We start from the raw sequence: 19704 nt of genomic DNA, 5'->3' as shown, positions 1-19704 counted from the left end.
AGAGTCGCAGAGGTCAGCGGCGCGTGTCGCTGACCGGGAGGGGTGCACTGTCCTCCTGGTGGCTGTGCCTGGTTTTGGACTGCTGGGTTTGGTGTGTACTAGGCAGTCAGTGTGAATGCTGTTAGGGGCTGGGCCTCTTGCTAGTAGGGGGTGAAGCGGCTGTACCCTCCTCGGCAGAGGCTAGCCTGCAACATCAAAGATGAAAAACAGCCAATCAGTACCGCCTTTTGGGAGAGGGGGAAAAAGCAAAAAGAAAAAAAAAATAAGGAAAAACAAAAAGAGAAATAGCTAAATCCCGTTTTCTGCCCCCCTTATGGTCTGCCTTGGGGAGAATGGGCACTGGTTGTCATGGCAGCAGGAGGGGCCCTGGGCCTATGTCCGACGTGGTGGTCTTGGGGTCAGGGAGGTGCTGGGGTCACCAGCCACAGTGCTTCTGGATAACGAGGCTTGAGATGTCTTTTGGCCACTCTCTTGGCTCAGGCCTGGCCCTTTCCTGCCCGCTTTATCTGTCATCTGTAATCTGGGGGGCAGGTCTGAGCAAGAGCCCCACCTCCTCAGCGCCCAGCGGGGCTGCCGGGGGCAGGACCCAGCCCCTCCAGGCACGGGAGGGTGGAGGGACCTCTTGTCAGGGTTCCCAGGGCCTTGGCTCTACCAGGAGGGGCTGCATCTGCTCACCCAGCTCCGTGGGGCCTTCTGGGGTCCCTGCGCCGCCTCCATCCTGCTGGGAGGACAGGCCTTTGGCACTCTTGCTCTCCGGTGCCCCTGGGCTCCCCTGGGTCAGGGAGGCCTGCACAGGAACCTCCTGCCCTACCCACCAGTTTCCCCAGAAAAAGGAAAAAAATGGCAAGTGCCAGAGAAGAAAAGTTGGGGGAAAAAACAGAAAATCTTTAAAAAAATCAATAAAAGAAAACATAAGAGGGAACCCTCTGTGAATTACCTAATACTTTTAGCTAGCAGCTTTGCAAAGGGCTGGGCGATCCTGGAGCCAAGGGGCCTGCAAGCCACGGTTTTGGGGCCTCCATCCAAGAGTGGGTGTGGACCCCCCACCCAGAGGCCTGGGCCCCATGGCTGCCAGCAATCACTGCAGGCTGCTTGGGATGTCTGAGGCTCGTTAAACATCAAAAAAGACAAAATAAAAATTGGGAGGGAGTAATCAAAAACAAGGGAGATGAAAAAAAATCCATCTTGTCTCTGAACCTCCTCCCTCTTTACCCCTGCAAAAATGTTTTCATCTTTGATGCTGGATGCCAAGCTAGCTAAAAACCGACATTAACACCCACTGGGGTTGGGGGTGGGATGGGCCTGGGAGGTAGCTGTCCACTGCAAGCAGATTGGGGGTACAGAGTGAGCTGGGCTGTATGTGTCAACAGCTGGCCATACATACACACACACACACACAGACACATTGGCCCACACACCTCCGGCCTCAGCAAGCCCATCAGGAGTGCGCCCCTTCCGTCCCGCCCCAGGCCCGCGGTCAGAGGCCCCATCTCCCCAGGAGAGGGCCTGCAGACTCAGCCGGAGCCACGGAGGGGCCACGGAGCAGGGCTTTGGGTGAGAAGCAGCAGGTAGCCCTTGTTCCCCACCTCGATGTGAGAAAAGGTACAGCAAGGGGGTGACAGAACACAGAGGGACCATGGCACAGACACACCCACATGAGGGGAAGTGGAGGCCCTGCCTGCCTCTGGAGCCTCTGCCGGAGGGTTTTGTTTGGTTTTCCTGGTGAGGGGAATGGAAGGGCCGGATGGGACTTTCGTTACAGGGCTCAGAAAACCGGGCCACACCAGAATGCTTCCCAGACGACCAGACGTCGTTACTGGGCAGCCGACTGTCTGGGCAGACCTACCTCCCTCTAATTCCAGGAGGGCACAAAGGGGCAAGTCCTCCCCCAACTCAAATCCAGACCTCTGTCTTCCAGGCACCAGGCCGAGGGCTGGGTCATTCCCCTAAGGGCCTGCCCACTCACCCCCACCCCCTGCCACCCGGCTGCAGCGCGAGTCATCTTGTCACGGCTCTGGGCAGCCGGGCCCCAGCCTCCTTACCATGGTTCCAATGCTGTAGGTTGCCGCGGGGCCGATGGTGTGATGGTAGGGGTCAGCAGCTGCGTAGACTCTGCCATAACTGGGGAGGTGAGCACAGGGGGTGGGGTGTGGGCAACGGGGCAGGTGGGGGGGGCAGCAGGTCTCCTGCCTCCTCCCAGACGGCGCCCCAAGGCCCCTCCCTCCCCTGCACGCCCCCTTCTTCTTCCTGCCTGTTTGGAGGGAACACAGCCGGTCACCCTCTGAACACGTCCAGCGAGTGCTGACCCTGAGCGCTGGCCTGCTGCGCCCCTGACAAGACCCATAGGCTGAGACGCGGTGTGAGGCTGTGAGGAAGGTGTGGGTCCAAGGGTGCCGCCTGCCCCCGAGAGGGAGGGCTGGGCAGTTCCTAGGCCAGAGCTGGCACGCGATGGCTGCCCTCCACGAAGCGCCCACCGCCTGGCCGGTACTGGAGCCTGCACGCTTCCCCAACCTGCAGCTCTGCAGCCAACAGGCCGAGTGCCCACAGGGAAAGGTGACAGGCCAGACCCCCCCACCCAAGACCTGCCCCCCCTTGGGCCTCTGGGTGTGCTCGCAGGTGGGCAGGGGCCTCTGCTCCCAGGGTGCACACACTCTGCCTTTCTTTCTCGGGGCTGAAGGGTTTCAGGCCTGGGAGCGCTGAGAAGCGTCAGAGGCGTGCCTGAGCAGAAGCAAAGGCTCCAAATTACCTTTCTCACTCGGGCCTCCAGAGCCTGGGGAGGGGGGTTAGGCCTCCAGGGCTGGGCATCAGAGGGGCTGTCCGCTACCTGAGAACCGGGGGGTCCCAAGGCTCCCCTCTCGTGCAGGCAGGAAGTGATTACAGAAGTTTGGGGCTTGCTGGCTTGGGGTCTCCAAGCTCACGTGGACCTGCTCTCCTTTGTCCAGACCCTGTGTCCACCAAGGGGAGGCACCCCCAGGCCCTGAGTGTTGTGGGTGAGGGTTCCTGTCTGGCCCAGCCCGACGACCCATCCATCTTCTCCCCGCCCCTGCCCACTGCGGGTACCTGTCGCTGTAGGCGGCCGCGGCTGCTGCGGGCTGAGCGTATCTGTAGGCGGCATAGCCTCCCTGCAGGGTAAGGGGAGGACACGGCACACGGGCTTAGTGGGCTGGACACAGCATTTCAACCTTCATCTTGGCCAGGTGAGGGGTAGCTGGTGCAGGCCTGGGGGCACCTGGCTTCTGGTTTCGTGGCATGGTTCAAGGTGGGGTTTCTGTTCACCTCATTCATTCATTCATTGATGCGTCCATTTGTGCGTTCAACACACACGGGTGAGCATCAATGATATGTCTGGCTGTGTTCAAAGCTTTGGCACACGGTAGGTGCTCACAGAGTTGCCACCAGGCCAGCGTACCCCTGACTTTGATGCTGATGGGTATGGAGACTCGGTGCTATCCTGGACACTGGGATGGGACAAGGGCAAAGGGCATTAACTCAGACCACGTCTTAGCCCTGACCAATGGACTGCTGAATTACAGGTGACAACCTAGGATGGAAGTGAGGTCTTGTGTGGGGTGGGGGTGGGGGTCGTCAGCAAGGGCTCTGAGCTAGAGGAAGCAGTAAGTGCAGCCCCATGAAAGAAGAGAGGAGACAGGACCCCATCAAGGGGTCTGCCCTGGAGCCTCTACCTCCTGGTCTCTCTCTGGCCTCTGCAATGGACACAGGGTGCCTATGGGGGCTCACTCAGTGACCCCAATGCTGTTAGGGATATGGGAGATTCACCCACTGCCCCCATCATACAACTGACACCTTGTGAAACGGAGAAGACACGCCTGGCTCATCGGGCTGCTGGGGGATCCATTGCTACTCGCACCCTGAGCACAGATAACACAGGTTTACCTGTGCTGAGGTCGCCCCCTGGGCTCCCAGGATGGGAGGGGGTGGGGGGAGTGGGGCAGGGAGTGGGAGACACTGACTGTTCACTGAGACATACGAAACGCCAGATTCCACCCTCCCTCCCCCGGGGCTGCACTTACATAAATCTCAGCACCATAAAAGCCATCCTGATACACGACCCTGGAAGCAAACGGACAAGAAAGTGGTGGGAACGCTGGAGAGGTGGGGTAGGCCGGCTCCGGTGTCTGCTGAGGAGGGAGGGGGCAGGGTGCCAGCCCTGCCCATGGGACTGGCATTTTAACAAGCGTTTGCTCCAGTGCCCTGTTTTGGTATAACAATAGAGTAACACCCTTGCTGGTCAGCTCCTTTCTCCCACAAACCCAGGGGCCCGTTGGCCCACCTTGCTTACCCTTCCCCTACTCCACCCCAGGCAGCTGTATCCCCCCGATTAGGGTCGGAGGGCCCCGGGCCCCGGGGAACGGACCAGGGAGGGCTTAGAGAAGGCCCACTGAGCTCCAGGGCCGACCACCACCCATTAAAGCATTGGGCAGGGTGCTGGGGCTCTAAACGTCCCTCACATGCCAGCGACCCTGAGATCCGGTGGCAGGGCGTAGGTGGGTGTACTGATATGGAAGCGACTGCAGTGTGAAGTTTAGGGTTCCCACCGCCCCCCACCCCCGCGCCACAGTGCTGGAAAGGCTGCCTAGCCCCTCTGGCTGCACCACGCCCCCCTCCCCACGCCCCCGGGGCCGTTCTCCAAGCCTCCCTCCCTCTGCGCCCCAGGTACTCACGCTCCGTAAGTCGGGATGGGGGGCGGGGGCGGCGCAGCCCGAAACGTATTGTACACAGCCCGGCCCCGGCCCCGTAGGTGCGCGCCCCTGTACGCAACGGCTGTGCCGGTTGTGGGGTAGGGGAACCCCGTCACTGCAGGAAAGGGCGTCGGAGAGGAGACTGTGAGAGGGAAGGCTAAGGGAGGGAGGGAAGCAGGAGGGCTGGAGCCTGACCACACACCCCGCCTGGCCACACCCACATGGCCACGCCCCACCACGCCTCGCCTGGCCACGCCCCCCGAAAACGTCCCCGCCTAGCCACGCCCCTGGCCACGTCCTCCCACCCAGGACGACTGGCCAATGACCGCCCAATACCCGGCCAGGCCCGCCCCAGCCCCGCGCCGCAGCTCCAGCCTTTACCCGCATAGAATTCAGGTCCGTAGACTGCCCCTACCACCGGGTTTAGCTTCCAGCCTAGAAGAGAAGCAAAGAAACCCAATCACTGTCTTCGCCATCGTCTCCCCACCTCACCCTATGCTTGGGAACCCCAAAGACTCCAGGATGAGCCCCACTGGGACATTCCGAGGCCGTGGCCACTGCAGAGGACGGGCGGGACCCCTCCCCTGCAGTCAGGGTCGATGGATGAGGCGGGAGCACAGTCCCTGGGCCCCTCTTGGGACGCTGCAGCCTCGCTGGCTGAGTGCCTTCTGCTCCCTGACAGAGACCCAGTCACTGCTGACGATCCGCCTGGTGTCTTGATTCTTTTCACATTTTGGCCTTCCCCAGCCTGCCCCAGGCCCTCCCTGTCCTGGGGCACTGGCCCCAGCAGCTTGGGGTCTGCAGTGTCGGCAGAAGAGCATTAGGAAGGAAAGTGGAACGCGTTCTTATGCAACGTCTGTAGGCCCCCAGCTGGGATGGGGGCTGCTGGTGGCCTGGGTACTTTAGTGCCTGACAGCCCAATCTCATGGGAACTGTCTCATGTGGGCACCTGGCTGCCTTCCAGGAGGGTCAGAGGCTGCCGTAAAGGTGGTTGGCCTCAGCCACGGCGACCTCCTTCACCTCCTGCCGTTCTCTGTCCTGGGTCGGGGCTCCGTTTCTCAGTGCTGAGTCCTGCTTTTGCTATCCTGTGTCTGTTTTCCCCCAAAGCAGCCGGTGGGAGGGCTGCTGGGGGAGGAGGTGGGGAGGAGGGGCCTTGGGATTAGGGATAATGAGAAGACAGCTAGCATCCTCTGACCACTTTACCATATGCCACACTGTCCTAGACCCATCCAACGAGGAAGGTGTCACGACCTCCCATCTTACAGATGAGCAAATGGAGGCTCAGGGAGGCGCGGCAGCCTTGAATCACAGGGCTGGAGAGTGGCAGAGCCAGACCAGCTGTGGGATGCCAGACCCATGCTCCTGGCCACTCCCTGGCCCCCAGCCTCTCCCGCTCTGCAGGTGGGCAGGCTGGTCATCCTCTCCCACTAGAGACCCAGGTGCACGGGTGAAGGCCTGCTCCCACCTGAGGCTCTGGGGGTAGAAACCAGCCAGCTGAGCCTGTACCAGCTCCAGGTGGTCAGGAAGTGAGGGTGGGGTCAGCTCACCTGGCCAGGCCCAGCCCCTGGCCCCTCAGCTTATCGGGGTCTTATCTTTGCAGCACACCCCCAGCCCATCTCCATGTCTCAAGCCCAGATTCTAATAGCCCCACTGCTGGGTTGGCCAGGAGGTGTCCAGGACAGAGTTTCTGGGGCCTTGTTCCTCCTGGGGGCCCGTTCTCCACACTCTCCATGAGACTGTGGGTCGCCTTCCTTCCCTGGCCCACCATCACACGACCAGCACAGATGTTTGTGTCTGAACGTTACTGCTAGGCCTCTGGAATCTTCTATAAATACCAGGTCAGGAGGGAAGAAACGCTTCATCTTCTGGGAAGACCTCCAGTCCCAAGAACTGAGTCTTCTTAGTAAAAATCCACGATGGAGCAGTCCTGAGCCAGTGACCCAAGCCCACCTCCCTTAGGTCCCATCTGGCAGCTCTTCTGGGTGCAGTCAGAGAGGCTGCACTTCTGCTTCGGATGGCCCTGGCACCTCCCTCTGCCAGTTCTGGAATCCTGGGTGCCTCCACCTGTTGCTCTGGCCCCAATTCATTGTCTGGGACCCCAGATGACAGAGGCAGTCTGAGACCCACCTGGGTGGATCCTTTATTTCTTCAGCAAATAGTAACACCTGGTCAAACCTTGTGAGTCTATTTCCTGAAGTGGAAATTTCTGCCCCTCTGACTGACTGATGAATTTGAGTCCTCTGAAGAGTTAAGCAGAGTCAAGCCTCAGTCAACAGAGCCCATGAACTGGGCTTCACTGCCACCTGCAGGGAACCCAGGGTCGGCCCACTGCAGCCCTTGTCACTCTTGCCCAGGCCAACTAAGATGTTTAAATGAAACCATGTTTGCCACCGAAGTGGGCAGAGATTTCTCCCTCTCTCCACTCCCTGTCGTTCAACTGGCCTCGGTTCTGTGCCCATTCCGAGCCAAGGGTGCAGTTGTTCAGGGATGGATTCTCTTGCGAATCCCATGTTCCTCAACATCCTCAGGTCTGCGGGGCCTCAACCTTTCCGTGTTTCCAAGGCCCAGGGGTGGGCGGTGGGGGGCTGTCCTCTAACTGTCATCATACTCATTAAATACTGAGCGCCTCTAGCCTCGGCACTTAGAAAATAAGGAATGATCCAGGAAGCAGCCACTTTCCCCCTGCGCCTGAAGCCTGCCCTCGGCCTCTGGGTGCGGCCACACTCGGGAAAGCACGGGGGTCTCACCAGATGTGTGGGTGGAGGCGGGTGGCCCCAGCTCTCCTCCTGCCTCGCTGACCCACCCACTTCTGACCGCGGCAGAGCCGGGACATGAGGGGGCGCTCAGCATCCCAGGAGGCCGGCCTCCAGCAGCCTGCACTCCTCCTGGGCCCTGTCCCCACTGCTGGCCCCTGCAGCCTCCCTGGGGTCTTGGGCCGCTTACCGTTGGTATAGGGGTTGGCAGTCTTCTTGTTGGTCATGACTCGGGCCGTGGCATTATTGACCTGCCCAGAGAGAGGGAGGGAGAGGCTGAGAGGGACATTAGCCTGTAGGCCACTGGCCGCCTGGTCCTGCTCTGAACTTCTCCTCCGTGGCTGCCTCGGAGGGGGCTGGGGGCTGGGGAGGAGGCCCTGGGACACCCAGGCGAGGCACAGGACCGCCTCCACTGCTCGCCTGGCCCCCCACCATGGCCTGCCCTCCTCTCTCTGAGTGCTGCCCGCCCCCTCACCCCCCAGCTGAGAACCTGGGCCATCACTGTTCCCAGCACTGGCTGGTGCCCAGCCTGGCCCAGGCCTCAGGCCCCAGGCCCTCGGCTTAAGCATTGTGTCCAGTCCCACTGGCTCTTGCCATTCACAGGACTGTTCCCACAAACCGAGCCCAGCCTCTCTCTGGCAACCCAGGGCCACTGGAGCAGCTGGTTTGTGGACTCCCCCCAAAGTGCTCTCAGCGCAGCTAACAGAATGGCCCCCGAGACCTCTCTGCCGTGGGTGGCTGCTGAGGAACAGAATGGCCCCCAAAACTTCTCTGCCGTGGGTGCCTGCTGAGGCCCTCCTGGTTGTGGGCACCAGGGTGGTCACCCCTCCCCGTGGGGGCAGCATCCCTTTCCCTTGAGGCCAGCAGAGAGCTTTCTGTGGGGGCGGGGGGCACACGTGCCCGTGGTGGTGGGGCAAGGCCAATGGGGGAGGAGCAGGTAGGTACCAAGGGAGCGGCTCCTACTGTGCAGACACCTAAGGCCGTGGTCAGGCTGCCCAGAGGACTGGGCTGGGCTGTAGGAAGGAGGAGGGCCTCTGCGGAGGGAGCAGAAAGCAGGGCAGGTGTGGAACTCGAGGGAGAGGTCTGGGCCATACTGCCTCCCCTGCGACCACCGTCAGTGTGAGCCCCTGGGGCCTGGGGCCGCAGCCTGTGCTGCTGGATGCTGGGCTGGAGCCTGGCTGAGGTCGGTGCCTCTGGCACTCCTTCTGCTTCTGGAAACCCTCCCCCAGCTCCTTCCACCGCTCTTCCAGTGGCTCCGCACTAGCCGTTGAGCCCTCCCTCCCTGGCCACCCTTGCTGCCCGCCCTGCTCAGGAAGCCCAGCTCCCAGACACCAGAGCCTCAGCACTGAGCAGGGCACACGCAGCCCCCCGGGAAGGGGTGGTAGAGGCGGGAGTGTCGGGGGACCCCTCGCCTTCTCTCCCCTCTGCGCCTCTGGGCTGGATCCCTTTCTAGGCTCTGGCTGTGTACTGCTGCCCACCCTCTGGGGGATAAAGGCAAGGGGCAGACTGCAGGGTGGGGCAGCATGGGGAGGGGGGAACGGGGCAGCTGCCGCTCCTTGGTGGGATTAATGATCTCCTCCCAACCACGGGCCGACTGGGCTGGTTGAGGTCCTTGGAGCCGCCAAGCCTCGGAGACGAGACTTCTGGGGCTCCTCCCAGTGTCTGGCTGAGCCCCACAGCTGGGGACCTTTTCCAGGAATGAGAGGGAGGGGGCAGGGTGGGGGGCCCTTGGGTGAGCCTGAGGTCTAGACCCAAAAGGCGTGGCAGGTGGTGGGCTCGGTTCCGGTCTCAGCTTGGCCCTGCCGTGGGGCCCTGGCCCGGCTCTCTGCATGGCAGCAGCGGGGCTGGGTCGGGGGACCCGGGTGACCGGAGGCGGCTCTCAAGGGCGTCCCTGCCGCAGCACACTTATCTGAGCACCTCAATTTTCCGTCCCTCTACGATCGTCCCATTCAGCTTCTCCCGGGCTCGGTCAGCATCTGAGCTAGTTTCAAAAGTTACAAACCCAAAACCCTGTGAGCGGAGAAGGACAGACATGGAGAGAAAGACATAGGATGAGAAAAAGGAAAACAAAGGAGGCGTGGGGAGTGGGGGGGGGGCAGGGCAATGGGGGGGCGGGGAGAGAGAGAGAGAGAGAGAGGGGTTGAGTCAGGTGAGTTGAAGGAGAGACTCGGGCAGCCCAGAGGTCTGTCCTGGTGCCACTGGCAGGACGCCCGGGAGACGTACGGCCCTGGGGGTGGGGCAGCTGCTGGCCTGGCCTGAGCCTGACCTGAGCTGACCGCCTGGCACTTGAGGGGACAGGCCAAAGCTATAAGAGAGATGCTGACCTGACCAGGGGCCAGGACTGTTGCCCTCACCCCACCTGGGGGGCCAAGGCTGGGCTTCTGGACCCAGAGTAGGGGCAGCCTCACCCATCGTCACCCCAGGAGCCCCAACAGGGGCGGGGGGGGGGTCTTCCCGTCCAGGAGCGGGCACCCTCCCGCCTGTCCCCTGCAGGCCCTCCACTGAGTCTCCGGGCAGCTCCAGGAAGACCGGTGGCCCCGGGGGAGCGGCTCGAAGGCTGGGGACCCAGGCCCAGGGGCTGGGGCTCCAAGTGCAGACAGAGAGGTCCTGGCGACTTAGAGAGAAGGAAGCCTCAGCAGCGGCAGCGACAGCACAGACAGCGGGGTGGGGAGGGTGGGGCGGGCGGAGGAGCGGGGAGTACAAGCACCCGTGTCGCTCAGGGGTCCTCAGGCTCGGAGCTCTCCAGGAAGGAAACGCACATTTCACACGTTAGCCTGGCGGGACCTACAGCCGGGCGCTGTAATGGTGGCGGCCTCTGGGCGGCACCCACCTTGGAGCCCCGCTCGTTAAAAATGATCTCCACGTCTAAAATTTTTCCGAATTGCTGCAGAGACAGAGATGGGGTGGGGGAGACAGGAGAGGGTGCGTTAAGACTGCTGGCCTGGCTGGCCTGCTCCCCAGGGGACCCTTGCCCCCTGCCTGTGTCAGGTCCTCTGCCCCGGCCCCCTTTCCGCCTCCTGCAGGGACATGAAGGTGCTCTTGGGTAGCCTGGTGGCGGGGGGTGGGGGGCATCCCTCCCCACCTTCCCGTGCAGAGAGCTTTTCCTGCCAGGACACTGGTCCCATCTGCGGTGTCATCAGCATTCCTCTCCTCTCCCTGCTGGGACTTTGCCACAAGTTGCTGACAGCCAGCCCTAATTCACACACATGGGCTCTGGGTAAGTCCTTCCCAAAAGGTGGGGTGCTGGCGGGGAGAGGAGCCCCTGGAAGAGACAAAGCGCTAGGGAGGGACCCTGCACTGCCTACTGCCTGTGCTGTTTGGGGCTGGGCTGTGTGTGGGGCAGGGTGCAGTGACCCCAGGCCCCTCTGCCTGACCAGGACATACCAGCCAGCTGGGCCCAGACGCTCTGGCTGCCCCCCTCCTGCCCCATCGCTGGCCTGGAACTCCCAAGGGGCAGCCTTGTCTCCCTCACTGGCACGTGAGACCAGGAACCTGTGAACCACGTCCCCTAAAATCCCAGTTGAGGTCCCGAGGGGCCTGTCCTGAGGTCTCCAGTGCATACAATTGATGAGTTTCCCCTTCACCCTGTAACATTTGGGAGGTGGGTATCACGTGGGCAGGGAGGGACATGGAACCAGACAGTGAGGCAATGCCAACCCTGCCAAGTACTGGAGAGGGAGGATGGTGCTGCTGTGCTGCAGGGGCGAGTGAACTCATGGGCATCCTGCAGGGACCATGGGTGCCCCTGGGCGGCCTGTAGGGACTGAGTGTGCTGAGGCCCGTGATGTAGGGACTGGAAGGGCTTCCAAGTGAACTGACCTAGTAACATCGTAATACCAGCTGCTCTGAGTGGGGGCCCCGGGCTCAGAGAGGTTTGGCAGCTGCCCAGGCCCAGGGCCAAGAGGGGGCAGAATTCTCATCTTCCGATGATTCTAAATCCTGCCTGCACCCTACTGGGTCTAACCCCAAATCCAATGGGGCCTGGCCCCCAGGAAGAGAAGTGGATATCCGGGGCAAGGGCAGGTGTGGGTGCTGAGTCCATCCCGAGGCCACCTCCTGTTTGCCTGACAAATCCCATCTGGGGTGGTGGGTGGCATGAGGGGAAGGCTGGGGTTCAGGGCCCAGAGCCTGCCTGACTTGCGGCAGAAGTGGGGAGTGGGCACAGGGCAGGCGGTGGGAGGAGAGTTTGGGGTGGGAGAGGGAAGGAAGGGAGGGAACACGGGCCAGGCACACGTGTCCTCTGTGGCCAGGGCTGAAGCCTGGCTGCTGCCCCCTCACCTGCCCACGGGGCAGCCCTGGGTGTCAGCACCTGCTAGGTGTTCAAATCAGATGACAGAATAAAGTCACCACGGGACTTGGGGGCCTCCTTGCAGGATCTCACAGTAACCCTGCAACTGGCTGAAATCCTACAGAGCAAAGTCTAGGAACAGACAGGGAGAGTCCAGGAACGGAACGCCCACTTGCTTCCCGTCGTGTGCTCTCCTGTCGCCCCACCCCTGGGGCTTGGAGGATGCTCAGAGAGGTTGAGTGCCTGGGCGACAGGCAGGGCTGCTGGGTGTGAGGCCAGGAGGCTGGGCTGCCGCTCTGGGGGCACAGGGGTCCCTGGAGCCCTCATCAGAAGGAGGGGCCAGCGGAGTGATAACCTGACTGGCACTGGCCTGGGCCTGAGGGGCAGGTGGTGGAGGTGGCAGCCACACAGGTCTCTCTACCCCGAGCCTGCATCCCTCCTCCTCCCTCCTACCCCACAGGCTCGGGTCAGAGCAGGGCTGGACCCAGAGGGCAACGGCTGGCAGGAAACCCAGGGGGCCTCTCTGACACCTGGGCTGTGCGCTGGGGGTGGGAGCGCAGATGGAGGGGCCACACACACTCACCCCGAACATTTGCCGCAGGTCGGGGTCCCTGAACCGGAAGGGGATGTTGGAGACGTGTAGCCGCTTGGGCTGCTGCTTCTCTGTGGGGTCGGAGGGATGGAGCGGCTGGCTGTCCGTCTGTGCCGCGTCGTCTGTCTGCTGCGGGAAGAGGACCCGGGCTGGGAGGTGCCCCCTTCAGCTCCCATCCCATAGCAGGGGACCATCTAAGCGCCAGGTCTTCCCCAGGCCCCTTGGACGTCCCCATCCTGGGACCCGCAGGAGACGCAGCACAGCAGCACCTCAGCCTCAGGCCCCACTTCCAGGCCTTTCCCCGGGCTGTGTGTGCAACACCAGCGCAGGGCCAGGCCTCCCTGGCCCAGTGCGTCCTCCCACCGTGGCTCGACCTGTCCACTGAGGTCTGACCTCAGCGGTCCCTTGGCTATCACGGTCCTTGAGGTCATGAGTGCACTGCTCCCCTGACGGCCGAGTTCTGGGACCACGGGCGCCATTTGGGGTTTCAAGCCTGATGAGAAAGTGGAGAGGTTTCAGGAGCCACCGCGGCACACATATCTATGGCGGTGCTGCCCCCCAGGGAGGCCCCCCCGGGGCTGCCTCTTCTTCTAACCCTGCTCTGGGGCTCTGCAACTTCCAAGGCTCAGGGGTGGCCACGTCCAGTGCTTCAGAGCTGGTTCTCATTTTGGATCCAAATGTTGGTCAAAGAGGGACTCTGAAAGACTCAGGTCTCAGGGAACAAAGCTGCCACAAAGCAAGGACCCCCCCCTCCCACCAGCTCCCCAAGAGGTCAAGGCCGTGAAGAGGCCCCGAGGCGGTGCAGTGCAACAAGCAGGTTGGGCTGGTGGCGTACGCACGAGGTTCCTCCCTGGGGACTTCAACAGGGACGGGCCATCAGCTCACAGCCAGGCCGCCCCCGTTCAGCCTGGCTGGTCCCTGCTGAGTCCCCGGAGCCAAAGGCAGGCTGGGCGTGGTGAGTGCGGGAGGACTGACCGAGGGGCCCGGCTGGCTCATCGTGACCCAGGGGCTGGCACGCATAGCCTTCTGCGTGCTGCCCAGTGTTGGTATCCAGGAGCGGAGCTGGTGACGGATGGGGTGGTGGACAGACGCCGGCTCCCTCCCGTGGGGCTCCCCCGCCCCCTCGTGCCTCTGCCCCTTGTGGGCATAACGGGCCGAGAAACACCTTTTATTGCTTCTTTCCTCTTCCCGTCTCAAGTCCCGGCTCTCCTCCGGGTCTTCTGGGATCACCAGCCCAATACACTGCTTGAATTTGAACCTTTGTCTGGGGGTCTGCTTCCGGGACAGGACTCCAGACGACGGCCTGGGGGCCTACAGAGAGTGAAGCGGGGAGGGCAGGGTCCTCGAGGCCTGGGTTAGACTTTGCACAAATGGAAGTCCCAGTGGCTGTGGTCTCCCACGTGGCTGGAGGAGCAGAGGCAGCTGGCCGGCGGCGAGAGGCTGGGCCGCAGAGACACGCTACGAGGACAGCTGAGAGGAGAGGTGCCGGAGAGCACTTTCCACGGGTCCCAGGAACTGCCCGTTTGCTTCTGGTGGGTTCTGTCCACCAGAGGAGTGCTGACCAGTACCACAAGCCTCCTGGAGCCAGGACAGTGAGCAGGGCGAGGTCACTGTGACCGAGGCCTCGTGCTGTGGCTGAGGAATGGACCCCGAGGGGCAGAGCCTCACCAAGGCCAGTGGCTGGAGATGTCTCTGGACTCCTGAGTGCCTGCCCACGATGGCCACCCTCGTCATCCTTTCTGGAAGGAAAGGGCCGCTCCCCCAACTCCTGCACTCAGCGGATGCCATAGGGGAGGGGAGGGGATGTCACCAGCTCCTGGGCACACTTCCAGGTGGTGAGCTGGGGGCCTGGAGGGCTGCAGGGGTGAGGGAGCATCTTGTTCAAAGGCCCCTTAGACTCAGCTCTGTGTTCCTGTGTTGAGAGGAAGCCCAGGGTGTCAGAGCTCGTTTGTGGGTTTGAAGCTACCATCGTCTCGTGTGCGTGGGGACACGCGTGACCTGGGGCTCAGCAGGTTGGCCATCCCACGCGTGGCAGGCCCAGTTCTGATGAGCGTGTGTTCTCTGAGCCCAAGTGTGGGTCCTGTGCCTGTTCCTGGGGGTTTACCAACAAGAGCCGACCCCCCCGCTCCCAGGAGCCCACCTTTAAAAGGGAGGTGGGAGCGAGGTAGCAAGTCTCTGAGAATCCTGATCTGGCCTGTACATGCCCTCATTCCTGATGGGCAACACGGGGCAGCTGCCTTTGGGCTTTTCGGAGACACTTGTGGGCTCCTCCCCCCAAGCCCGGGACCTGGAGATGCCCAACAGCTCAGCCCCCTCCCCAGCTGTCCTGCTGTCCTCCTCCTCCCTTGGTCCCACTCTTCCTTGCAGAAAATAAGCCTGTGCTTCACTTTCAGAGGGCCCATCTGTGCCCCTGAATCAAGGCAGAACTGACAGTGCATCTGCTGATTCTTCGTAAGTCTGAGCCCCACCCTCTGGCTACAACAAGCTGTGGCTCTTCCATGCAGTGTTAAGGGTGGGCCCAGTGCCCCTGTCACCCCCCTCCACCCTGTGCCTCCCACAGACCTGTGCCCTCAGCTGCTCCTGGGTACAGGTGACTAATGGACTCACCCCAGACTTGGAAAACTAGTGGGAGAGGGGCATGCAGTGCTGACGCTGGGCCAGCAGAGGGCAGCAGGCAGCGCGATCTAGCGGCCAGGACCACAGGAAAGGCCCAGCTTGCGCTCAGAGGAGATGGGGAGGGGCACTGGGGTTAGGGGGGCACCACGGGAGGGTGCTGACGAAGCTGGGGCATCTGGGGCTGGGCTGGGCTGTCCTTTCGGTCCCGCCTTGGGCCCTTCCTAATAGCAGAACTGAGCCCACTGTGTGTCTCCAAGATCCAGGGTCCTCCTGCTTCTGCATCCCACCCCAAAGGCCCTTAGGGGAGCAGCTGAGGGTCAGGTGGGAGAAATGGGGTGATGGGGGCAGGACACAAGTAAGAAAAGAGCCCCACTTGCCCCCAAGCGCAGCTGTAGACAGAGGCAGATAAATGGGTTCAATGACTGTGAAATTGTAAGATGTGCAGAGAAACCCCAGAGTGCAACAGCACACTGGCTGCCCCAAGGCGAGATGGAGGCCTTCCCACCATTTATCACAGCGGTCCAGGCAGCCTGCGCCGCCTTCCAAGGGACTTTACTTCCTTTTTTTTTTTTTTTTTTTTTGCGGTACGCGGGCCTCTCACTGTTGTGGCCTCTCCCGTTGCAGAGCACAGGCTCAGCGGCCATGACTCACGGGCCCAGCTGCTCCGCGGCATGTGGGATCTTCCCGGACCGGGGCCCGAACCCGTGTCCCCTGCATCGGCAGGTGGACTCTCAACCACTGCGCCACCAGAGAAGCCCTTCCTTTTTCTTTTTTAAAGCAATCTTTGCCTTTGATTCTCAAACGCAGGGAAAAGAGAAATAGCAGCAGCAGCTCTCCCTTCCCTCCCACAACTGCTCTCAGCCACTTTGCTTCTGCGTCCTCCCCATCCCTGTGTCACCTTAGCCGTCATGGGTCCCCCTCCATCTTTCAAGGCAGCAGCCGGCCCCTCTGGGTGGGACAGCATATCTCCCACCCTCGCACCCTCCGAGGAGCCTGCAGCTCTCTTCACCAGGGCCTCCCCAAGCCCAGCACAGGGAGAGGCCAAGAGGGCCCTGGGCAGGGGTCATTAGGTCTGGCAGGGCCACAGGCAGCAGGCCAGGACCTGGTGGCCGTCACTGGGATGGGGTCAAGGCTTGCTGATGCCGCACAGGAGACTCCTGGAAATGCCCTTTCTCTATGGCCCCATCTCTCCTCATCTTTCCTGCTTCTAACGTCAGGCTGCCTGGGGAAGGCCAAGAGGAGAGTCAGAGAAGTGATGGAGGCCTGACACAGGAGCGACATAAGACAGTTGAGCAGCAGGGCTGGGAGTGCCAGGAGTTACTTTAGTAGAAGTGGCTCCTGGAATCTTAGAGCAGGACGGCCGGCGGCCACCCTCCCCAGCTGCTCCCAAGGTGGGAAGCCCCTGCTTGAAGAAACACTCCCAGTCAGAGCACTCACACCAAAATCTTTGCTGGGCAGCTCTGGGTGTCTTCGAGGTCACCTACAAATCCAGTAACTTTCAACCGTGGGGCCTCCTTCTCCAGATCCCAACAGAAGACCAGCAGACTCTGACCCCCTTGCAGGACCCGAAGAGCCTCAGGTAAAAAGAGGAAGATCGAGGCTGCCCGTTCACGGGCTCAGTGGCTCTCTGGCCCCGGCACTTTCCTGGGGAGGCGCTCGGCTGAGCAGGGAGACTCTCATGTCTTAGTTGGCTTCTCTCCGAGGCTCCTGGGTCCTCTCCGGGGCCGTGGATTCTCACAGGCACAGAGGTCAACACTGGCCCCCTTCCACTTTATGTCCCTGATTGGTGGGAAGCAATGGCTCCCGCGGGGCAGGGTCGGTCATTTCTCCCGTGTGTCCCCAGTGCTGGCTCAGCGCCTGGCACAAGCAGGTCCCCGCAAATGTCTGCCGAAGGAAGACGACTTTTTTAAAAATTAATTAATTAATTTTTGGCTGTGTTGGATCTTTGTTTCTGTGCGCAGGCTTTCTCTAGTTGCGGCGAGCGGGGGCTACTCTTTGTTGCAGTGCGTGGGCTTCTCATTGCGGTGGCTTCTCTTATTGGGGAGCACAGGCTCTGGCATGCAGGCTTCAGTAGTTGTGGCACGTGGGCTCAGTAGTTGTGGCTCGCGGGCTCTAGAGCGCAGGCTCAGTAGTTGCGGTGCAAGGGCTTAGTTGCTCCGCGGTATGTGAGATCTTCCCAGACCAGGGCTCAAACCCATATGCCCTGCGTTGGCAGGCAGATTCTTAACCACTGCGCCACCAGGGAAGCCCCGAAGGAAGACGACTTTGAATTTGTCATGGTGAGGCTGTGTCAGGGGGTCCAGGAGGCCTCTGTTTGTGCTGTTGAGGTGTTAGAGGGTGTTAGCTGTCGGTCTCGACCCCCTCTGTGTCAGCTACAAGTCTGATCCTCTTGTCTCCCAGGTTTGCTTCCAGGGCAAACCTCTGGGGGTCAGTATTTGTTCACGAGGAGGTTGTGAGAGATTTTTCCAGATACACCCCGTCTGCTGTTGTCCGTCAGAAAGAGACCAGTTGGCCGGGAGACCCTCTGGCTCCCGTGCTCACCTCTCTTTTCCGAGGTGGAAAAGCTAAACCAGGGAAGTATGGTTTGCCTCCCCATTCTGAGGCCCGTGGGCACTGCCCTTCTCATCCGTGGAACCCTGGGGGCGTCTATGGCAGACACCCTGTACCAGGGACACTGGGATAATGGAAAAGCCTGGTGGCTTTGGTGCTGACTCAGGCTGGGCAGTGCTTCGAGCAGGCAGGAAGGGCACTGGCTGGGGTCTGGTCCAGCCCAGGGGGCAGCTTGGGGGGGCTGTCTCCCCAGAGCTTGGATGATGCTGCTTGCACAGGGAGGGTAGGTGATATCTGGATCCAGGGGAACACCGTGGGAGCCAGGTTGGGTTAGGGGGCGGAGGGAGCACACAGAGGGGGGCACCCATCCGATGGGTGGTGCCACGCCCAGTCAGCACAGGGCATGCTGGCCTCCTGCCAGGCCCCGCTAGCCAGCAATGGGACAGAGTCAGCAGGGCCAACTGGACGAACGCAAAGCCCCAGAGCTTGGCGGGGCGTGGGCGCACGGAGAATGCAGCGGAGGTCAGGGAAGGGGATGTGGCAGCCTGGTCTCCAGAGGGGCTACCTTCACAGGGCGCCCACCCCAGGTTGGCCAGGGGCGGCGGCCACTCCTGGATGTGACCCCAGCTATCAGGAAATCTCCGAGAGGTGCTGGGCTCAGCACTTTCTCCTTGGGGCTGCATTACAACCACATAATTGAAGCTATCTGATTGGAGGGCAGCCAAGCAGGTAGATTACAAGTGATTAGCAATGATAGGAGTGCCTGCAACCCGAGACAGCCCTGAGGGGCCCTGGGCCTCTCCTTGCTGCCGCCAGCCCACCCCCCGCCCCCCTGCTTGCCCCCGTGATGCCGCTGGGCCAGGCGAGCCCAGGCCACCGGCCTCGCCCATTTCTCTCACTTCCCATTAACAGGTCACTGACCGCTGAGGACACGCTCCATCTCCCAGATGAGGTGAGAGTGCCTGAAGTTGTGGCTTGGGGAGACCGGGGTGGGGGGCAGCTAGAGGCGGTGGGCCTGGCTGCCCCTCCGTGGCACCTGCCCACCAGAAAGATCCTTGGGGTCGGATGGCGATGAGCTTGGAGGCTAGGAGCTCCTTCCTGGGGGCGGGGACCCCTGCTATGGGGCTGCCTCTCCATACACAGGCCCCCAGGCCCCTTTCCCACAGGCACTCCCCCGAAGTTCTGAAGTTGGGGGGCCCTTACCGGCACTGTCTGGGCCCCTGCCATGGGCTGTGTGCTGGTCTCACTGCTCGGCTGCTCCGGGTGGGTCTGTGCTGGTGTGTACAGGGTCATGCCATGCTCCGGGGGGACCGGGGTCTGGCCTGAGTAGTCCGGCGTGGGGTGCGGTGGTGGCGGGGCGTACTCGGCGGGGATGCCGTTCTGTGGCGGAGGGGGGTACTGGGCCGGGGGGTAGGGCTGGGCCATCGCTTCAGGCGGAGCCGTGGCGTCCTGATTGCCCTGGGGAAGGAGAGAGCGAGGCTGGTTAGAACTCCGTGCGGCCTGGACACTGCCCCCTTTCACTGCCCCCTCTCCAGAAGGCTCTGTGGTCTCCACCTGTACTTTCAGCAGCATTTTCCATGCCCCCTAGGAGGGGGGCTCCCCCAGCATGGGGCACCAGCTCAGAGCCGGGCTGCGGGGGGAATTCTGGGGAGCCCACGTCTGGGGTGAGACACCTCAGTGTTTGAGGCCACTTGTGCAAACTCGTCAGGCCTGAGTACACTGAAGATTTTTTTGTTTTTAATCCACCTAATTTAAAAAGAATTAAATATTTTGAGATAACTGTAGACACAACAGTTGTAAGAAATATCTCAGCATGATCCCGTGCACCCTCTACCCAGTGTTCTCCAGTGGTGACATCTTGTGAAACCTTCCCCACCAGGAGAGTGACATAGGTCCAGTCAAGATACAAAATAAGATACATCCCAGCAGCACCAGAATCCCTCTTGTGGCCCTTGATAGCCACACCCTCTCCCTCCTGCCTTAGAAAGGCTTTTAAGCCTTGGTGTTCTCATCAGTAAAGCAGGAGTGAGGGAAAACGATTCACAGCTTGCAGGGAAGAGGATTGGAGTTGATCGTGCAGACATGGAGCCTGGTACAGCTCGGCCTCACGGTGGCCACCGGGTGAGGTGCTATCAGGGGGCAAGTAGGGTCCCCGCCTCTGTCCTGAGGATCCCGGAGACGTCCCAAAGCTCCCTCCCACCCTCT

At 61.6% G+C, this 19704-nt stretch overlaps 1 protein-coding gene across 5 annotated transcripts; it reads right to left on the bottom strand.

Annotated features, from left to right (window-relative positions):
• Positions 1-140: 140 nt before the first annotated feature.
• On the bottom strand, positions 141-18963 carry RBFOX3 (RNA binding fox-1 homolog 3). 5 transcript variants are annotated; one of them, XM_060080408.1, is made up of 11 exons: positions 18709-18963; positions 12325-12462; positions 10284-10337; positions 9371-9463; positions 7644-7704; positions 5037-5135; positions 4683-4842; positions 4036-4071; positions 3061-3129; positions 2043-2121; positions 141-185 (listed from the first exon to the last, which is right to left on the bottom strand). In XM_060080408.1, the coding sequence occupies exons 1-11, from the start codon at positions 18922-18924 to the stop codon at positions 141-143; spliced, it is 1050 nt and encodes a 349-aa protein (XP_059936391.1). In that variant the 5' UTR covers positions 18925-18963. The 5 variants fall into 5 exon arrangements, with proteins under 5 accessions (XP_059936391.1, XP_059936386.1, XP_059936389.1 ...); XM_060080403.1 differs by having other exon boundaries at positions 3061-3122; positions 4032-4212; positions 4683-4815; positions 5082-5135; positions 18703-18924; XM_060080406.1 differs by having other exon boundaries at positions 3061-3122; positions 4032-4071; positions 4683-4815; positions 5082-5135; positions 18703-18924.
• Positions 18964-19704: the final 741 nt, after the last annotated feature.

The sequence above is a fragment of the Mesoplodon densirostris genome, chromosome 18, assembly GCF_025265405.1.
Source record: "Mesoplodon densirostris isolate mMesDen1 chromosome 18, mMesDen1 primary haplotype, whole genome shotgun sequence".
Lineage (NCBI taxonomy): Eukaryota > Metazoa > Chordata > Mammalia > Artiodactyla > Ziphiidae > Mesoplodon > Mesoplodon densirostris.
This window is presented reverse-complemented; position numbering and strand designations above follow the sequence as displayed.